The following is a 20,355-nucleotide window of genomic DNA, read 5'->3' on the forward strand; positions in this document are numbered from 1 at the left end:
CCTAAAAGCTGCACATTGTATCTTCTCAAAAGACAGATCTGGCTAAGAAGGACAAGTGGCCAGAGAGCTCAACCGCCATCTGGATAACCAACCTCCTGCAGAGGGGATGGCTGTGCTTTCCCACCTCCTGGGACAAAGTCCCAAGGGTCCATTAGGACACAGCAAAGCCCTTGCCAGACCCTCAGGGTACTGGGGTTAGGACCAGCTGGGCTGCAGGACCAGGCTGGCAAGCCTTTTTGAGGAAGTTGTTTAATTACCAGTGAAAGCTCTTCCATTAGGGAGAGAAGAGAAACCATAATTCTATTTCAGAGAAGCCATTTATATGCAAACGAGGCTCTGGCAGACAGATGCGGAGCCAGGTCAGCCAGGGTGGGAGCAGGTCTCCAGGCCTGCCTTGCCATTTTACCTCCCAGGCTAAGGCAGGCTGGCAGGGCTCCACTTTGGGAGCCAGACCCCTGGCATCTCCCCTTACCTTGGCCTGTACCAAACAATAATATGGCACTGGTGGAGCCCTGGAATACCATAGTTTGTGGAGTCAGACAGAACTGGGTTCAAATCCTGGTTTGGGGACTTTATTACCTGGTGGCCTTGGGCAAGTAACAAACCTCTTTGAATTTATTTTCTGTCTATAAAAAAGAGATCTATCTTGCAGGGGAGTAGTTGGTTTAGAAATGGTATACAGGCTGCTTGGTATGCTCCATGAACTTTATAATTTTTAAAGCAATACACATTTCTGAGGTTATGTAAATCAAATTTTTGACAAAAACTTTTCTGGGAAATGCTTCTTTGATTTTACAATTCAGACTCCTAGAGTATGACAGCTGGAAAAAAAGCAATAATCTATCAACTCATTTGGCAAAGGTAGAAACCGAGGCTCGGAGATATTAAGTGATTTCCCTAGGATCACATAGCTAGTTTATCAAACCCAAGAATAGAACTCAGGTTACCTGACTATAGTCCGGCACTTTTTCTATTATCTTTTTTTTTTTTTTTTTTTTTTGAGACAGAGTCTTGCTGTTGTTGGCCTGGGCTGGAGTACAATGGCGCAATATCGGCTCACTGCAACCTCCGTCTCCTGGGTTCAAGCGATTCTCCTGCCTCAGCCTCCCGAGTAGCTGGCATTACCGGTGCTCACCATCACACCCAACTAATTTTTGTATTTTTAGTAGAGACGGGGTTTCACCATGTTGGTCAGGTTGGTCTCGAACTCCTGACTTCAGGTGATCCACCTGCCTCGGCCTTCGAAAGTGCTGGGATTACAGGTGTGAGCCAACACACCCACCACTTTTTCTATTATCTTTTAGGGAAGTTGAATAATTATCCCCCAAATATGTCTTGTTTAGCAGCTCCAAGTTCCCATAGATTGGATTTGTCTGAATGGGAGGGTATACCTGTACTCTGATGGTCCCAGAGAATGTGGTAGAAAGTGGTACAGGTGTCCTACTAGTGATGGTGGGAGGCAAATGAACATACCACCCCACTGGCTTCCTAACGGGGTGCAGGGTCTACCAGGCAGAACTCCTGGTTGCCCAGGGCAGGGCTGGCCATGCTACCAGGGAGTCTGGGAGGCTGATCTGCTGCTCCTGGGAGGAAAGCCTGATGGGGAGGGAGGGCCTTGCCTCCTCTACGTCTTCCAGGACCCAAAAGCTCAGACACCCCCCATCCCCGAACACACACACAGACACACACACTCTTCCTCAGAGTAAACAGGAATACTTTGTGTCCACTGCCCTGCCCTCCTTCCAGGAACCAGCCCCCCCCAACACCCTACAGACTCCCTCACGCAAAGCTCCTATCTCCTTGCCTATGCTTCTAGAACATCTTGGGCTTCCATTAATAATGACGGTGATAATTTATTGAGCCCTTAGCACTATGCTAAGCACTTCCCATGCATTATTTCACCTAATCCTTCCCTATATTATCCCCCATCCATTTCATTAGTAAGGAAACTGAGGCCTAGAGAGGTTAAGGGGGCCCAGGCCACACAACTAGAACAGAACCCTTCTAAGCTGGATGCTGTGGATCAACTATTTCTCCCAATGGACTCTGAGCTCCTTGAGAGCAGGGGCTGAGTCTCAGACATCTCAGGACCCCCAGTGCCTGGGGATTGTTCATGGGGGATGGGGACCTCCCCAGCTTGGTTGGGCATAAGGGGAATACTGGAGTCCCCTTCCACCCTGCTGGCTGTCCCTGCAACCACAACCGTCCCCACTCACTTGAGGGAGAGGGAGAAGTCATTCTTGCTGGTCTCACTGTTGCGCACCAGGTAGCTGGCCTCTTTGCACAGCCGGAGCAGGTTCTCGGCGTCGGTTCGGCTGATGGCCCCGTGATACCAGCTAAGGATGAGAGAGAGGAAGGGGGGCATCTCTGCTGGGTCCCTCGCTGTCCAGGCCCACCCATTGTGGGTGTCCCCTGTAGGGAAGCCAGTGCCAGGAGGGGAGGAGCGGGGAGGGAGTCCCCAGCTGGACACAGACACTCACACCTGGTTTTCCAGAGGCAGTGCTGGATCTGTCCACTCCCCCAGGGGGCTGCTGGGCTCCATGCTTAGGGGCTTGGCTGACTTGGGGTTCCCTGCAGAGAGTCGGGGAGGTAGCCGCCCCTTCTCCTCCCGGCCAGGTGACAGGCAGCTCTTCTCCGGTCCTTCAAACTGGGCTGTGGGGAACATATCAATCATGGACTCTAAGGACCCTAGAGGTCCTCAAAGGTCCCTATTGAATAGCCAGTGCCCAACCCCTACTTCTTCCAGCCCCAGAAAGGATCAAAGGAATGCTCTAGGAGGGCAGCCCATGCTGAAGGGCCTGACTGGCTCTGGGGACGTAATCCTGGATCTATCCCCTGGTGGGGGTGGGCCCAGCCTTCTGTGCCACACAGGGCCTCGCAGTCCCCACATTGTGGGAGGAGAGGGCAGAGGAGCAACCTGAGAAACCATGCACGCTTCTCCCTCCAAAGCAGCTGACTGCCTTCCCCCAGTCCATCCTCTCAGGGTGGCTTCAGCACTGATAATATTGTTTCTTTCTCCTCCTCAGAGTTCATTACCGTTCTCCAAATCACCCTGCCAAGCCATTCTGTAGAAATGACTTATCGATCTGAGAACAATTATCTGGTTCCCCTTGGTGCCATCCTGACAGGCTAATCCCGCCCAAAGCCGCCAGCCAGCCTGTCCCTCCCCCACCCCCAACGTTGCTGCCCACTGGCTCCCCTCCCCAACCCACAGAGGCCCAGAGGCAGCACCTCTGCCCTCCCAGACCAGGGGAGCCTGATGGCTGAGCCCATAAGGGAAGGCTGAGCCCCCGTGGGTCCCCAGGCACACATGCGCACGTGCACGTACGGACAGACACCCTCCTTCATCCCATATTTTAAAATACAACATTCAGGCACAAATGTACAAACAGATGCTCATGCCTCTGCACACACACCCTTGGGTGCCCATTCTGGGCAGAATTGAACATAGAGGAAGAATTAAGTGCGTTCTTTCTCCTCATTTGGGCTCTTTTTCTCTCCTTGTAGCACTTTGAAGCCCTTACTCTCTCAGTCACCAGATGCAAGGTCAGATCTGCTCCTCTGCGCCAAGGAGTTCCACACTTGCTGTGTCTGTCCCACCCCCAGCTCAGGAGTATTTGCATTGCTGAAGGAGCTGGTCAAGCAAAGCTCTCCCCAAAGTGAATTTAAAATGGTGGATTTTTGTAGCATGGTGAGGAACACATTAGAAAGGGGCCTCCCTGTAGAAGACACCATCCCACAGCTGTGGGGAAGGGAGGAACGTGCATTTTGTCTCTTCTTTCTTCCCAAATGAGATTCTTCCTGGGGTCTCCAAACCCTGCCCCACCTCTCAGCTCCTCCAACCCAACCCACAGGGCCTGGAGGGGTGAGGACATGTCACCCTGGCCAGAAGCCCCCCAGGACCCACCGCTGCTGTCCTCCAGGCTGGGCTCAGGGAGGGGCGAGGCTGGACCGGAGATGTCCCTGTCCCCATCAGGCAGGGAGGGGCTGCTGTCCAGCTGTCCCACAGGTGGAGGCCAAGGTAGGTCTTTGATTACCTTAATGTCAACTGGAGCCAGCAGCAGAAGTGAGAAGAGAGACAGACAGTGACAGAGACAGAAAGAGGTAGAGGTTGAGACACCAAAACCCAGAGCCAGGACACAGGACAGCCTAGAAATGAGGAGGGGCAGAGGCAGAGGCAGAGGCAGGTCGGCTTTTGGGGAGGCACTCAAGGGCTGGGCAGAGCCAATGTTGACCACACCAGGCTGGCCTGGTCAGAGGGAGGGAGGCTTGGGTGGCAAGCAGCAGGATGCAGGGGCTTGCACTGTCAGCCCGTGGGTCCCCTTCATTTGACCTCTCACAAGCCTCCAGGGCCCAAAGGTACCAGGAACAAAGGAAATGAAGGACTAAGAGTGACCAGCACCTCCCAACACCACATCTGGGTTCCCATAGCCTCCTGGCACCCACAGCCTTGCCTCCCTTTCTCCTTTTCCCCACAGCCTGGGGACTCGCAGGCAGCAAGAAAGAGCCAGCCTCGCCTCAGGTTGTCAGGATTACTCAGACTTGAGGGCAGATGTTTTATTGAAATTTAATCCCCACCCCCCATCCTGAGAAGAGTGATGCCACTGGCGGCTGCTGGACTGCTAACGAGGTTTCCTAATGACGAGCATAGATTTTCCCATTAAGCAATCCAAACAGTATTGATTCTCCAAGGAGACTTCTGGAGATAAACGGCCCATCCTCAATGGTGTGTGCTTTACAGGAAGAATATTAGAATCCTGTGGTTTTCCAGTCTGGCTGTCAGGGTGGGGAGGGCAGAGGAGGGCTGGGTCCAGCTCCAGGATGAGCCCCTTACCCAAGCAGGGGAGAGGGGCATATGCGGGCAGGAGTGAAGTCGAATGGCATTTGAGCCCTTTATGTTCTCCCTGAATCAAGGACCCAGGAGCAAAAGCCCTCTCCCTACTCCAGGCTCTTGCTCCACCCACCTCAGACCACTAACATGAACTTTTCCATGGTGGACTTGGACTTGGGATGGACAGAAGAAACCTGATCTTCATTTGGCAATCAAGAGATTTCTCACAGCCTCACTCTGCTCCTCAGAAATCTCCTTGGGGCCAGACACCCCTGGTCTGCCAGGGCCTACCACTGGGAGGCAGAGCCCTAGAATTCAGGTTACACCCATAGCTGTCTTTATTGTTTGAAGTAAGTGCCTTCTTTTGTTAAATGTAAGTATTTTAACATATGTCACGAGTTTCATAAGTTTGTTTTGGAATTTATTTTTAAATATACCCAGTCCCCAAAAGAGAGAAGTAGTCTAAGCCTCTTAGCTTCCAAGAGGTGGTGATGCAGGGGAATGCCTTCATCCTTCTCCTGTACCCATTCCTTGACCCTGCACACAGCGCTGTGTCCACACTGCCAACCCCACCCCCTATGGTACAGAACTCAACTACATTTCCCTGGAGTCCTGATCCTGGGCCTCTCTGGGTTCCTGGAGTCCACTCCTTCCATTCTCTTGAGCCTGGAAAGCTGCTCAGAGGCCCCAGCTGACCTGCCCTCTCCACCAGGACTCACCTGCAAAGGCTTTGGAAATCCGCTCCTTCTTCCACTCCCAGGGCTGGTCATACTCCTCGGGGGGCCTCTCATCATCCTCTGGCAGGCGGGACTCCCGGGGCCAGGGGGCCCCCTCACCTTCTGGGGTGGCCCCATCCTCCTCTGGCTCATAGGGTGTGTCATACAGAGGCAAGGGCTGAGTTGCTGTCTCCTTGGAGCCCCGGATCTCTGCCGGAGCAGGGCAGGAAGGGAAAGGTGAGGGTTCAGCCTTGGCTTTCTGGCTCCCCTCCTCCAATGCTTCTCAGCAACAAGCCAGGCCTCCTTCAGAGGAGATGCCCTGGCTCTGGGGGGAGCTCAGCAACCACACATCCTGGGTTCCTCACCCTCAAAACACTTCTGGGTCTCTAAAAGCAAGGGAGCCAATGAAGGCAAGGGCAGGTGGGCACTAGAGTAAAAGACAGGAAAAGGGTCCTGAAACAGCCAGCGAGGGCTGGGTAGCTAAAATTTATGAGTTTAGGAAACTGAGGCACAACCCTCCCATTGTCCACTTCCTCCCTGATGCCAAGCTCCATTTGTTTCCTTCTGTCTCAAATGATATCATTCCTTTTTTCTTTCTCTTTTTTTTTTTTTTTGAGACGAATCTTGCTCTCTCACCCAGGCTGGAGTGCAATGGCACGATCTCGGCTCACTACAACCTCTGCCTCCCCGGTTCAAGCGATTCTCCCACCTCAGCCTCCTGAGTAGCTGGGATTACAGACATCCGCCATCATGCCCGGCTAATTTTTGTATTTTTGTAGAGACGGGGGGTTTCACCATGTTGGCCAGGCTGGTCTCAAACTCCTGACCTCGGGTGATCTGCCTGCCTCGGCCTTCCAAAGTGCTGGGATTACAGGCATTAGCCACCACGCCCAGCCCGCAAGTGATATCATTTGACAATCACAGAATTATTCTTTGCTGCCCAGACACTGTGGACCACCCGCTCCTTGAAACTTTCCCTTCGACAAGTTACATTCATTGTCATAAAGACCTTTCACTTTGACATTCCATGGTTTCAAACTCATCACCTTCTCTAAAGCTAATTGGTTCTCTTTTTGGGATCACTGACCCAGCCCTCACCATTATTTTGTCCTTCCTGACTATCTCGAATGCTAATATCTGACCTTCAGTTGTGTGGCCTCCTGTACCACTTCAGGTCACACAAGTCACATCTGCTTCTCCAAAATGACTATTGGAAAGGCAGTGACCATCCTCCCCACGGACCCGGCAAAGACTTTCTTTCTGATCACCCCCATTTGGCCTCTCCCTAGATCCTCTCTTGGCCTCTCTTTCCCAAGACTAGGTCTTATGCATTTTTCCCTATCCTAATTCCTTGAACTATATGCCCAGCCTCATGGCACTTGCTGCATCTGTATTTCCAGTCATTTGGGTCCATTGCCATAAAGACCTTTCGCTTTGACATACCATTGTTTCAAACTGACCACCTTCTCCAAAGCTAGTAGTTCTTTTATTGGGATCACTGACCCCAGTGAAAATATGATAAAAGTTATGGAGCTACTCCCCCAAAAAATGTGCTCCCATATTTTCACATATAATTTCAGGGCATTCATGGGGGCTTCCTGGGTTCCACACCCTCTGACCTAAATGGGGTAGTCAGCTTCTCACTTTCTCCATTTCTGTCTACTACACTGTTCTCCTTGGACCTGGCCCTCCTTCATTCTTCAAATCCCATCTGTTCTTTGCCAATACCCAGTGACCTTCACCCTCATCTTTCTGTATATAGATTACTGCTAGGGTGAACCTCCATTCTGCAGGCTTGTGTTTCCAAGGGCTCCATGGAATAATAGTCCTGGGATATTCTTGACCACTCTCTGCCTCCCTTACCACCTCTCCCAAGTAGGAAGAGCAGTTTATTGTATTGGTCAGTGAATGCACACTCTCTTCTCCTGAAGAGAAAGAACATTCTGGTTCATGCAGTCAGTGGCCTGCTCCTGTGCTGTCTTTGACCCAGAGCCCCAGGTACCCAAGGGCAGGCTCTGAGCTTGGATGGGGACAAGCTCTGGCTCTTCTTTTGCAGGGTTCCCCCACTAGGCCTACTGAGTTGCCCAAGCCTGATTGGGCAAGTTTAATTCTGTGGTGAAGTATTAAGAAGCCCATTGTGATGACACATAAGCCCATTGCAGTGAACAGAAGTAATGTTCTCTAATCAACTTTATCAGTAATAAAGCTGACATTTTCATCCTGTTCCTCTCTTGCTCAAGAATTCATCATGGCTCCACTCCCCATTTTGAAGCAAGTCCAGATACCTCATTCCAGCCTATGAAGCACTGCTCCGCCCCTCTCGGACTCTCTCATCTAGGTTCCCATGCACACCCAGCACTAACATCATTTGCTCCTGAACAAACTTCCTCTCACCCTGCCTCAGGGCCGTGGCTTGGACAGACCCACCCTGTCCTCTCTGATCTCCCCTATTTGATCTCTTTCCCCTGGACTCTCTCAGCCTCTGTTCCCAAGACCAGATCTTACTCTTTTCTCTCTAGCCTCACTCTTTGGACTACTTGCCCAGGCTCATGGCACCCACTGTAACTGTATTTCTAGTCATCTTTCTCCAACTGCCATGAAGATGTTTCATTTCAAACTCATCCCCCATCCCAAGGCTAGTGGTTCTCTTTTTGGGATCACTGATCCTCCCAGCCCTCGCCACTCTTTTCCTTCCTATCTTGAATACTTCTATCTGAACTTCAGTTGTGTGGCCTCCTGTACCACTTCAGGTCTCACAGGTCACAGCTGCTTCTCCAAAATGACTCTGAAAGGCAATGACCGTCCTCCCTAAGGACCTGGAAAAGACTTTCTCCATATTTTCCAGGGACCAAAGAATCAGTCCTTAGACTTGTGAGTCGCAAAGCCTGTTCTGCAGAGCCCAGGCCTCAGGGAGCACCTCCCCTGCCCCTGTCACTCACCGGCCATCATCTTTTGAGCCTCATAGGGCTCCATGTAGCCATCATTTTCAGAGACCTTCTCTGGGGCTCCTGAAGCTCCTGCTGAGCCTTCGCCAGTCTCCTGAACATCAAACGGGTCCGCATAGTCTTCTAGGATAGCTAGCTGTGGGAGGAGAGTGAAGAGAGTGGGCTTCAGGGAGCAGAGAGGCAACTCTGCTTCTCCCAAGGTACTCTGTCCATGGGAGCAAGAGTCCCAAGTAGGCTGCCTTCAACCCAGACCCCCAGGTACTCAAGGGAAGGCTCTGAGCTTGGATGGGGACAAGCTCTGGCTCTTCCTTTGCAGGGCTCCCCTACTAGGCTGCCAACCAAGTGGTACCTCTTTCCTTCTTTCTTTTTTTTTTTTTTTTGAGACAGTCTCACTCTGTCACCCAGGCTGGAGTGCAGTGGCGTGATCTCAGCTCACTGCAACTTCCATCTACTGGGTTCACACCATTCTCCTGCCTCAGCCTCCCAAGTAGCTGGGACTACAGGCATGCACCACCAAGCCCAGCTAATTTTTGTGTTTTTAGTAGAGATGGGGTTTCACCATGTTGGCTAGGATGGTCTCAATCTCTTGACCTTGTGATCTGCCCACCTTGGCCTCCCAAAGTGCTGGGATTACAGGCGTGAGCCACCACGCCCGGCCCCAAGTGGTACATCTTTTCCACTAATTTTGTGCCTCTAGGCCATCTCCTAGGCTAAATGGCCAGAAGGAGGCTACTGGGCCATAGGGCCTGCCTCAATTCAGGGTCCAAGCAGGACCATAGCTTACACCAGGTGGTTCAACAAAGGGAATTACTTCAGAGAAACAGTTACAAAGGTGTTGGAAGAGTTCAAAGAGCAAGCAAAGAATAGTGAGACAACTCAGAGATTAGCATGGTCCATGCCTACAAGGGCGCTTCCAGATGGTGAACAAATAAACAGCTGCTGAGCATCAAGGAAGGGAAGACTGAGTAGTCACTTTTTCAATTCTGCTGACGGATCCTCACAACATCCCTGTCATGTGGATATTACTGTCCCCATTTTAAGAAGTCAGAGGCTCAAGGAAGTTAGGGAACATGTCCAGGACCATTCTACGTAAGTGGAGGAACCAGGTGATTGGAACCCATGCCCTTTGTGCAAAAGGCTGCCAACCTGCCACCAGGGGGTATCTTGGCTGTCCTGGGAGAGAGAATGCTGGAGCCGGCTTTGGGACAGACCTGAAGTTGTGCTGAAGTCCCTGTGGCTCCTGGAGGGCAGGGACAGGAAAGGCTTCACTTTGGCCCTTCACTTCCTACGCTGCCCCTTTCTCCCACACAAGTGGCTCGCGGCCACTCCTCTATGCCTGCTGCCATTCAACGCACAGTGAACTGCAAACCACACACTCCGAAGAGGCACTCAAGGTGCTCAGGGCGGGGCGCAGCTGAGGACAATAGAACCTTTCTCCAAGCTGGGCTTGGGCTTCTCCTGATGGGGCGCTGGCTGAGGCAGAGACTGAGCCCGGTTCACCCAGGGCTGCCAGCACCCCAGGAGCACTGCACCACTGGGTTGACAGGCGATGACAGGAGGTGGCTCCAGGGCCTGCAGCATGGGGAGAGGCCACTCTTGCCTTTCTCTAAATCTCAGTCTAGGCTTTGATTCTGAGCCAGACCAGGGCTGTAGGAGCCAGCTGGGCTGGGAGGCCGTGGGGTGGCTGGCCTGCTCTGGGTTAGAGAAACTGGGAATGGTGACCCCTAGCAAGGCAGAGATGAAGAAAGGAACCTCTTCACCTCGGAGACCCCTTCTGCATGTTCCTTCCACCCCGCTATTCCCTCTGAGGCACCTCCCAATGGCTCCTACCGTCTCATCTGGGGTCTTCAGCTCCCACCTTGTTCTATTCATGCCCTCAGCTCCTTTACAACCTCCTTTGCGTCTCTGCCTGCTTGTGGGATAACCACCATCTCAGATCATCCAATTACCACCACTGGACTATTCATATCTGGAACTCTTTGTTGTTTTTGTCTTTCCAGCTCCAGTAAGGACCTGGCATACAGTAGGCACTAGACAAATGTTTCTCCTTGATCATCGCCTATCTCCCCTTGGAGCCCTTCACCCCTAGTCCTCCTTCCGCCAGGAAGTGGAGAAAATAAATCCACTCACCCCTACCCGCCCAAGCTGCTTCCTCCCAGGCCAACTGGCACCCACAGCCCCACCCCTTGACCAAGGGGGCTCTGTGGTCAGCCCACCTTCGGTGATTCTGTCAGTCGGCAGCCAGCATCACACTCTTGTGGCAGCTGCTTAACAATGTCTGAATCAACCAACACGTTATCCATAAACCTTGCGATGGCTCTCCAGTGCTTCAGGAAAAAGTCTGCAGTTGAAGAGATTTGAAAGCTTCCACTTTCTTCTTTAGTTTCTCTCTACTCACCTTGGATCACTTTGTTACCAGAAAGCTGCATGTTCTTTCTACTTCAAAGGCTTTCCCTCTGCCTGGATCACTTTCCCCTTCCTCCTCAAGAGCTAACTCTTATAGATTATTTCTTCAGAAAGCCTTTCCATACACCTCCCAGGCCTGTTAGGTGTCTCTGTGCTGAGCTATTATCACACTGCATGGTAAATGTTTGTTTTGTTCCATGTCTTCCTGCAGACTGTGAGCTTCCTGAGGGCAGGAACCATGTTTACTTTCAAATTCCTGACAGTGTTAACTCCATTCACATAAAACAGGAAGAATGGACAAAGGAAGTACTTTTCCTTGTTCATTCAGGAGAGGAAGCACAAATCTGGATTGGGTGGGATCATATGAGGGGACAGTCTTTCCAAGTGAAGCTGTGTCACCAGAAGCTGCTTGGTCAGCAGAGGTGCCTGATCCAAGCCCCCGATAGTCCCCCCACCCCTAATCATCCACTCCATAGAGCCCCTCCGGCCTCTCCCTCACCAAGCCTGCAGGCAGCACCCTTCCTACCCAAGTCCTGGGCCCATGCCCAGAGCTGCGACCCCTCCCAGGCTGGCGTGGGCCTCCTCAGCTCTAGCCTGCAGTGCCCGTGGGCACCCAGGTGGCAACTCTGTGGGCAGCTCAATGGCTCCTCTGTTCCATTCCTGGCTCCACACCCAGCTCCAGGAAGCCCCGGCCCCACGCCCTGGGCTGGGATGCCCAAAGGAGCCGCCCACAGGGCTGGGAGTTGGGAGCAGCAGCAGAGATGCCAGTTGGGAAGGATGGCAGGACAGGCACCCACCCTGGGCATAGAAGTTCCTGGGCAGAACCCAGGCCTGCTTTCCTGTGGCTTCTAGGTCCCCAGGATAGACTGCTTAGTGGAGGAAGCTGCTCCTATAGGCTTCCGACCCCTTTGACCTACCCTAATTTGTTATTTTGTTTATGGTCCCTTTGCCCCACTCTGATGTGCTCACTACTGTATCCTGCATCAATCTCAGGGCTGGCACACAGTAGGTACTCAATGTATACTAAGGGACGCTCAACAGGCGTCCTCTCCAGACTCCATCCTCTGGAGTGACATCACCTTTCAGATCCCCATTCACCTTGACCTCTAATGGCTGCAGGATCAGGCTCTCAGCAGATCTACATCTGAATAGAAATCAAAGACTCTGGCGCAAAGGCCAAAGGGAGGAATTGTCCGCAAAGGACCTTTGGGGAAGACACCTAAAACCACGGCGGAGGGGTGAAATTAAAGACTTTCAAAACTTAAAAATAAATAAATAAATAAAAATTAAAACCACGGCTGGTATTTAGGCACATTCTCTGATATAGCCAGAATGCTGCTGAAATGCTGAAAGATTTCCAAACTAGTAAAGTAGCTACTACCCAGAGGATCCCATCCCTCTCCTTCCTGCCACCCAGCAGGGTGCCTCCAGGACTCTGCTATATTGTGTCTGTTCCAATTGGGCATTACCCCTCCCAGAGCAGCTGTCATACTTTGAATCTCCTTCCTGCTCAAGCCTCTCCTGTGGTAGCTAGCAGGCCTGCCATCTGGTTCCTCTTCCACTCTGCAATTGGGCCACGCAACACATCCCTGACCCCCACCACGGGGCTCCAGAGGGTGTGGATCCAGGAGGAGCAAGAGGGGCACACGTTACAATGTGTGCCTTGCTCTGGAAGGTCCCCAAAGTCTCCCACTGCCCCTTTCCTCTGTTTCTTTAGTTTACATTGAGTGTCTGGAAACCTCTTTTTATGTGTAGACCTCTGTCTTTTTATCTGTAGAAAAAGGATGGTAATAGTACCCATATCATAGTGTTGGGAAGAGGAAAATGAATTTGTAAAAGTTCTTAGCCCAGAGGCTGGCATGGAGTCAGTGCTGAATAAATGTTAGCTCTGAGGATAATCTTTTCTATTCAGGTATTAAGGCCTCAGAGTTTAGATGCTTGTCCAGGGTATGCAGCTTGTCAGCAGCAGAGACAAGATAGGGACCCTGGCCTCCTGACTTGTAGTATGTTATCATAGATTTTTCAAACATTTGGAAAATGCAGCATCTTCTCTCCTCTATTTGTAGATTTAAAATACACTTTAAATCTAAGGAGTCCTGCAGCAAAGAAATCAGTCTACTTTTGTTTAATTCTGTAATTTCCCAAAAATATTTAACCATGGAAGCCCTTTGTCACTGAAAACCTATTAACCTGTCACAGTTTGGGAAATGGTACATTACTTACCTTCCTCGAGATCAAACTTTTTATACCCATTGTTCCTGCTTATTGGAATGTCCTTCTCCTATTTTATCTGAGAAATCCCTTGACATAAAACAAATGTCTTTCCCTTTTCTAATTACAAGAACAATGCCATGTTTATAAAACAGTTAAACATTACAGACATGCAGTCGATCCTAGCAACCCTCATAAGACCCTTGGGTGTGTCTGGTGTCACCTTGGGATTGGGTAGCAAGTGGTGGTCCCCAGCATTCAGGAAGTAGTAAACTCAGTACAGAACACACCCCTCATTCCTTCCCTAAGAGTCTGCTTCCTCTTGTTCATTAGCAAATGCTTAGTGAATACCTCTTCTCTGCCAGGCACCTGCTGGTAGGTGCTGAGGGTCCAGGCATTGGGCTCACTCTACCACCTGCTGGCTGAGAAACCGTGCAAGTGTGACTCAGCATTCCTGTGCTCTGGTTTCCCCATTTATAATCTGGGGATAGTAGTAGAATCTTCCTCACAGGATTGTTTTAAGGATCAGTTGGTCTAACACATGTCAGCTGCTTCAAAATGGTATCAGGCATAAGGTAGGTGCCTAGTAAATGTTAGCCACTATATTATTAAAGACAAAAAGACGAAATTTCTGAGTCCTTCTGGAGGAGGCCCACAGTGATAGACCTAAAATAAGCTCCAAGTTGTGAAGCCCTAAGGCTAGGCACCAGGCTCTGGGGGCACCCACAGGCCCACCGTATGCAGGGTTTGGGCCCCACTTTTGCTCTCACATAATATGTTGACTCTGTGGTGAGGGCTAATGGAGTGGGCAGCAGGTATCCTCCAAGCCCTGGGCCCCAGCCAGGGCTTGTTCAGCCTAGCCAGTAGCTCCCATCCATGGTCCTCAGGGTCCCAGCTGTTCCTGGCTCCCAACAGGCAAAGTGCCAGAGCTGAGTTGTCATTGAGTCACTCACTGGCCAAGGTAAGAAGCACAGATGTCTTCCAGACAGAGTTGGTGCCGCAATGTGGGGTGATAGCACTGGGTAGAGTGGACAGGCCTGCCATCCAATCCCCCAGTAGCTGCAGGCCTCAGCCATCCTCAAAGCAGCAACGGCAGCACAGATGGCCAGCCTGGGTCACAGAGGCTTAAGAGGTTTAACTAGTCTACAAAAGTTCCTTCACCTGGACTCCTACCTTCTCCTCCCTCCCTTCCCCAGACTCTCCTCCTCCCTCTATCTCCATCTGCAACATAAGCAGACTGGATCTACAGACTCTGGAAGTCTTAAGAAGAAACATTAAAGCAAACAAGCAAACAAACCCCAAAAAGGCAAGTACGAGGTCTTCCAGGTGCTGTGTCCCTTTCAGCGCCTAATGACATACACTTAATGAACACTGGCTAAGAGATGGTCTTACATTGACTGGCAGCCCCTACCAATCCTCCTAACCTCAGGGCAGGAATATTTTGTTCAACTTTAGATGCCCTGACTGTATCCCTCACTTTACTCTTCCTACCTCTGTCTGTTTACTCCTTTCCAAATCTGTGCCTGGAGGATCCAAGTCCTGTGGATATCATCTATGAAGTACATCTATTTTTTAAAGTTCTTAATATTTTGGGGCCTGTGAAACCCTACGAGAATCTAAGAGCTATACCTTTTCCCAGAAAAATAGGAAATATCTGCACACAATTTCTGGCGGTTCATGAAGCCCAGGAACCTCTCCATGAGCTAAGAAGAGCCCTGGTTGTAATCCAGGGTGCCTGACTGTCTCATTGTCCATGTTACCTCTCCACCCAGCCCCAAACACGTATCTTGGCATGAGGGAGGCAAAGGACACACTGCACAGATGGTCACAGGCAGCTCAGAGCTTTGTCCAATCAGAGCCCTGTTCCCATATCCATCCCCTTCCCTAATTACACCAGGTTTTTCCCGCTAAAGGTCTGAGAAAAGGGAGCAAAGCAAGGGGCCCAGCTCTCTAGCCCCCACTGCCAGAGCATGGCCTGGGGGCCAGACGAGGGCCCAGCACCATGAAGCTCTTCCTCTGGCCAGATGGCAAGGCCCTGCCTGCCCGTTGCAGGGCGCAGCTCCTGCTGCTCCCACACCTGCCCTGCCAGGCCTGCCCAGATGGCCACCCCTGCCAACTACGGCAGTGGGTCCCAGGGTGGGCTGGCAGCCAGAACCCCACATGGGGAGAAGGCTAATGGTCCTGAACCCCCTGGGCCTCTCAGGGTACTGTCGAGGACCTGGTTCTCTCCTGCCCCCATACTAACTGGGTTTCTGCTCAATCCCTCTGGCTTGTCATAGAAACACCTCCACCCATTTCATCAAATCTCAGGACCCATCCCTTCTCAGAGGGTTCTGACTCCCCCAGCCCCAGCCACTGGGCTCCAGAGGAGAGAATAGGCCAGCACGAAGCACATCCCTGTTCCCAGGCCTCATCTCATGTCAGGAGGAGACCTCAAAGCAAGCCAGAAGGCCTGAGAGAAGGAGGAACAGAAAACAGGGAGAAAGCGGCCACATAGTACATAAACACCAGCTCCACTGGGCCACAGGGGCATGCGCCAGCTCACATCCAGGAGCAGCATCTCTTAGGTTTAGGGTAAGGGACTCAGGTACCTTGTTTGAGCTTTTCCTAGGGGAAGACTCAGACCCCAAACTCTGCTCCTAAAGGGGTGGGGAGCTGCTCTCTCTAAATGGTGGGAGGCCCCAGGTCAGGGCCCAGAGAGATAGCATCCCTGCCCCGGGCCAACTCAGATGGCATCCTGGGTCTTTCTCATCACACCCATTAAAGAAACCACAGATTGTATGGCTCCTGGGAGAGCCTGCTGGATTTCATTCCTGTCCCTGTAGCTGACAAAGGAGTCAGACATCTCTTGGCCCCTAAGTCTGAACAGCACACAGATCACAGAGCTGACCCAAGCTGAGGCATGGAGGCCCTTGGCAAGAAGAGGCTGTGAGTCTCTGCATAGAACTGTGTGGGTGCACCCCTTCCTTGGGGGTGTCTGGGAAAATGTGCAAGGGAAGCTGTGGCTAGGGGAGTCCCCGACCCTCAGGCCACCCTGATAATGGACAGTCACCATTCAGGACATATTTATGTACCCTTTTTTATGTCAAGCATTGTGTCAGGCACTTGGGAGACACAAGAATACATGGTCTGTGTCCTGGAGGAGCCCATGGCTTGGTGGGCAGCCTGTTAGGGCATCCAAGCCACTGTAGAGAGGAGAAGGGCCAAAGACAGCTCAGGCCCATGTTGCCTGTGCCAAACAGGCAGTGGTTAGAGAGGAGGAGACTGACTGGTCAGTGGGAAGAACAGGGCCTATCCCTCTCCTCTGTCTCACTGTCACTACCTCCATCACATCACACAATAGCAGGGGACAAGAAGCAGACGAGCACAGCCTTGGAGAAGTGCCCTTGAACCTTCCCCTGCAGAATAAGTATCCTGGCCCAGGATGGGCAGCCATGCCCCATGGCAAAAACTAGGGGAAAAATAATTTGCATTCCTGAGGCTTCTGCTCTGACCCTGACAGATCTCTCTCATCCAGGAAATCTGGCGGAACGGCGCTCTCTCAGCTAAAAAGCCTCAATCCTGGAGCCAACGGATTCGGAAAGCAACTTTGCACTCCAATCAAATAAAAATGTTCTTCTCTGCTGAGGAGAAGGGGGCAGGCCCCAGAACTGAGCTCTCGGGGTGAGTGAAGAAGGACAGCAGAGCCAAGGCAGCCCACAGAGTCATCATCACAGAATTTAGGGGCCTGGGATGGCTTTCAGCTCTCACTCTGCCAGGGAGGGATAAGGCCAACCCGAATCAGGGCAGGGCCCTGAGGCATGGTGGATTTCCTGTTCTCCTCCCTATCCTGGTGCCTGCAGACCCAGGAAAAGCTCCAGCCTCCCTCAGAATGGACCAGGGGGAGAGGGAGGCCAGGAGGACAGGAGGAATGGGCTCAGCTGCTTAACCCCACGTGGGCAACAGGTCCTGAGCACTGACTATCCTCATACCTGAGAGGACGAGGGAAGGAGGGAGGAGTGGGCCTGGACCCCACGAAGCCCCCTTGGCAAGAGCTGTAAGCTGCCTGTCTTCGCCTCCTGAGAACAACAGCCTATAGGGCAAAGGCCAGCTCGTGCTGTGTCCGCAAGGAGAAACCCGTCTTCACCTCCTTTCTGGGGCTTCAGCACCTGCAAGGATGCTTAGGCTGGAGAAACAGGAGGAGGAAGAGGAGGAGGAAGCAAAGAGGCAACAGGAGGCAAGAGCTTTGTGCTGGCTATGCCCAGGGGGAAGGGTCAGAGATCAAAGGGCACTGAGCCGCTGCTTCCAGAGGGGCAGAAAGGCCATCAACCAGTGGGGGTTGGGAGGTGCGCCTCAATTCCCGTTAGCAAAAGGCTCACGGATCAGGCTAGAGGGGGCTACGAAGTGGAGAGCCAGCCCGGGAGGGGGAGGGTCACAGTTCTGGGGCCATTACAAGGGATAGGGCAGAGGGGCAGAGTTTGGGGCTTCCGTCTCAGATTAGTCGGTTGAGAATCTGAACAAAGGTGGGTGAAGGCTCGGAACCCCGGGGTCAGGGGCTCGCGTCTGCCAGAAGCTGAGACACCGAGGGGCCCGGGCCAGGCCACCTTTGTCCCTCTCGCAGCCTCCAGACCCCTGACCGCCTTCCCTCCTGGCCATCCCGGCCCGGCGCGGCACTCACCCTATCGCTGCTGGCAGGGGGTCCGGAGATCCGCTCATCAGCAGGCGGCGCCGGGGGCCCCGGGGTCTCGACCCGAATAAGGCGGTGTGGGGGAGAGCCGTGGCGCGGGGGCGGTGTGGGTCCGGGGGCGACAGGGGTGGCGAGGGCGGCGGAGCCGGACGACCCCCCGGAGTAGGGGTCTTCGAAGTCGCGCTCCCGCTGCAGCCTGTAGGCGGCCAGGATGTCCGGGGGCGGCGCGGGGGGCGCGGCCGGAGAGGGCGCAGGGGGGCGGTAGTCGGGCTCGGGGGGCGCCGGCTTGCTGCCCCCTCCGCCGCCGCCCCCCCCGCGGAAGCCCAGGTGCTCCCGGAGCCACTTGGCTACTCCGCCGCTGCCGCCCCCTCCTGGGCCGGCTCCCGCACCCCCGGCGCCCCGGCGGGACCCCCCCGGGCCGCCCCCAGCGCTCCCCTGCGCTCGCGGCCCCGGGCGGGAGCCAGCCGGAGGAGCTCCGCTCAGTAACATGGGGCCAGCCAGACTGAGCGAGGGGAGCGCAGCGGCGGGTGGGGGGCGGGGGCGGGGTGGGGAGGGGGGCGGGGCTCCGCCGGGCGGGGAGGGGGCGGGGCGCGTCAGTAACAAGGGAGAGGCGGGGCTCCGCTCCCTAACAGGGTCTTCCTCCTCCCGTAGCTCAGAAGAGCGTACGCGGGCTTCCAGCCGGTATGCACAGGCAAGAAGTGAAGTGGGCAGCCCTGGGGCAGAGGATGCGACTACTGGACTGAGGTTGAATCCTTTACGTGTCGCCACGCGGTCCCCTGTGGGGAGCGCATCCATCCCCATCTGTTCTTTTCCCCAGCTCCCAGCTCGTGCGAGACGCAAAGAGGGGAGCCCCCAGACTCCTGACTCTAGGGCGCCTTACGCCTCTCCTCTTCCCTCTCCCAGGATCTCGCAACTGGGAAACTATAATCTAGGAGGAAAATCTAGGCGGGCAAGCAAAGGGGCTAGGTTCTGTAAGATGTGTCTGTAAGCCTCCTCCTCCCGTGCTACCTTGGGAGCCCCACAACCTCCTCCCATCCAACCGTACGCACTGCACATACCCGAACCTACGTTACTTCCCGATCCAGGCAAACACATCTCACATCACATACAAACAACTCCCTAGAGACGCCCACTTCTCCCGTGTCGTTTTCACACACGCCCTTCTCACACGCAAACAGCCCTCGCTCAAACATCCCCCACCCACGGGAGCACCTGCTCCAAACGGGCCCACATGGCCCTGACGATAGCATGCGCACGCACGCAGAAATCCCTTCCAGCCACATCCCGGGCTTCATTGTCAATCAGATTAGTAACAGAATGGAAACAGACAAGTCAATAAATCAAGTCTAGAAACAGTCCCAGTGTTGTCTATCACAAACTCCTTATCCTCTTGAGGCTCGGATGCTCAAGTGCTAGGCATTTTTGTCTTAGAAATAAAGCCAGTTCCGGCTGGGCGCGGTGGCTCACGCCTGTAATCCCAGCACTTTGGGAGGCCGAAACGAGAGGATCACGAGGTCAGGAGATCGAGACCATCCTGGCTAACACGGTGAAACCCCGTCTCTACCAAAAATACAAAAAAATTAGTCGGGTGTGGTGGCGGGCACCTGTAGTCCCAGCTACTCGGGAGGCTGAGGCAGGAGAATCGCTTGAACCCAGGAGGCAGAGGTTGCATTGAGCTGAGATTGCGCGACTGCACTCCAGCCAGGGCGACAGAGTGAGACTCTGTCTCAAAAAAAAAAAAAAAAGAAAAGAAAAGAAAAGGAAAGAAATAAAGCCAGTTCCTCACCATAAATGTAGGCCTGAAGCCAACACCAACACATTTGCTCTTGGCTCTGCTGGGAAAGCAGCTGTCTCACCTCACTTTACCCCACCCCCTTTCCCCCACTGCCTCAGTGTCTCCGCACTCCTAGGTTCATGTCTGCCTTTTTTTTTTTTTTTTTTTGAGACGGAGTCTCACTCCGTCGCTGGAGTACAGTGGCACGATTTCAGCTTACAGCAACCTCCACCTCCCGGGTTCAAGCAATGCTCCCGCCTCAGCCTCCCTAGTAGCTGGGATTACAAGTGTGCGCCACCACACCTGGTTAATTTTTTGAATTTTTAGTAGAGATGGAGTTTCACCGTGTTGGCTAGGCTGGTCTCGAACTCCTGACCTCAAGTGATTCCCCACCTCGGCCTTCCAAAATGCTGGGATTACAGGTGTGAGCCAACGGCACCTGGCCATATCTGCCTTTTGAGGGCGCAAAAAGCCAAGAGGCCCCAAAGGAAAGGAGTTCAAAGCGGGGGGTGTAAAGAAGGATGTAATGGCAAAACTGTGAATCTCCTGGGATTCCCAGGGCCCCGAGTCTCAAAATATTTGTTGAGTTCCTGCTTTGTGCAAATTCTAGTTGGGCGAGGTGGCTCGTGCTTCTAGTCCCAGGTACCTGGGAGGTTGAGGTGGGAGAATTGCTTGAGCCCAGAAGTTCAAGGCTGCAGCGAGCTATGATTGTGCCACTGGTCAGACAGTGCTGCTTGTATTTAGGACAGTGCTTCTGATCAAGCCAGTGCTGCTTGTATTTAGGACAGTGCTTCTCAAACTTTAAT

The 20,355-nt window shown here is 53.0% G+C and overlaps 1 protein-coding gene across 9 annotated transcripts in view; it reads right to left on the reverse strand.

Moving 5' to 3' along the window:
* SHF (Src homology 2 domain containing F) overlaps window positions 1-20,355 on the reverse strand; it is a 46,295-nt gene that overhangs the window by 16,781 nt on the left and 9,159 nt on the right. For 3 of the 9 annotated variants that reach the window (XR_008621069.3, XM_055098384.3, XM_034938685.4), the window contains exons 1-6: window positions 17,767-18,280; window positions 8,487-8,628; window positions 5,551-5,757; window positions 3,908-4,048; window positions 2,481-2,652; window positions 2,217-2,336 (exon numbers count right to left, since the gene is read on the reverse strand). Coding sequence is in view for 8 of the 9 variants with exons in the window: in XM_055098384.3 (XP_054954359.1) it covers window positions 2,217-2,336; window positions 2,481-2,652; window positions 3,908-4,048; window positions 5,551-5,757; window positions 8,487-8,628; window positions 17,767-18,264 (1,280 nt within the window). In the remaining variant the exon portion in view is untranslated. Of the gene's footprint in view, window positions 1-691; window positions 822-2,216; window positions 2,337-2,480; window positions 2,653-3,907; window positions 4,049-5,550; window positions 5,758-8,486; window positions 8,629-17,766; window positions 18,281-20,355 lie in introns of those variants that run through there. The other 6 variants (XM_055098386.3, XM_055098388.2, XM_034938691.3 and 3 more) reach the window with 6 other exon arrangements.

Source organism: Pan paniscus, chromosome 16, assembly GCF_029289425.2.
Source record: "Pan paniscus chromosome 16, NHGRI_mPanPan1-v2.0_pri, whole genome shotgun sequence".
Taxonomy (NCBI): domain Eukaryota; kingdom Metazoa; phylum Chordata; class Mammalia; order Primates; family Hominidae; genus Pan; species Pan paniscus.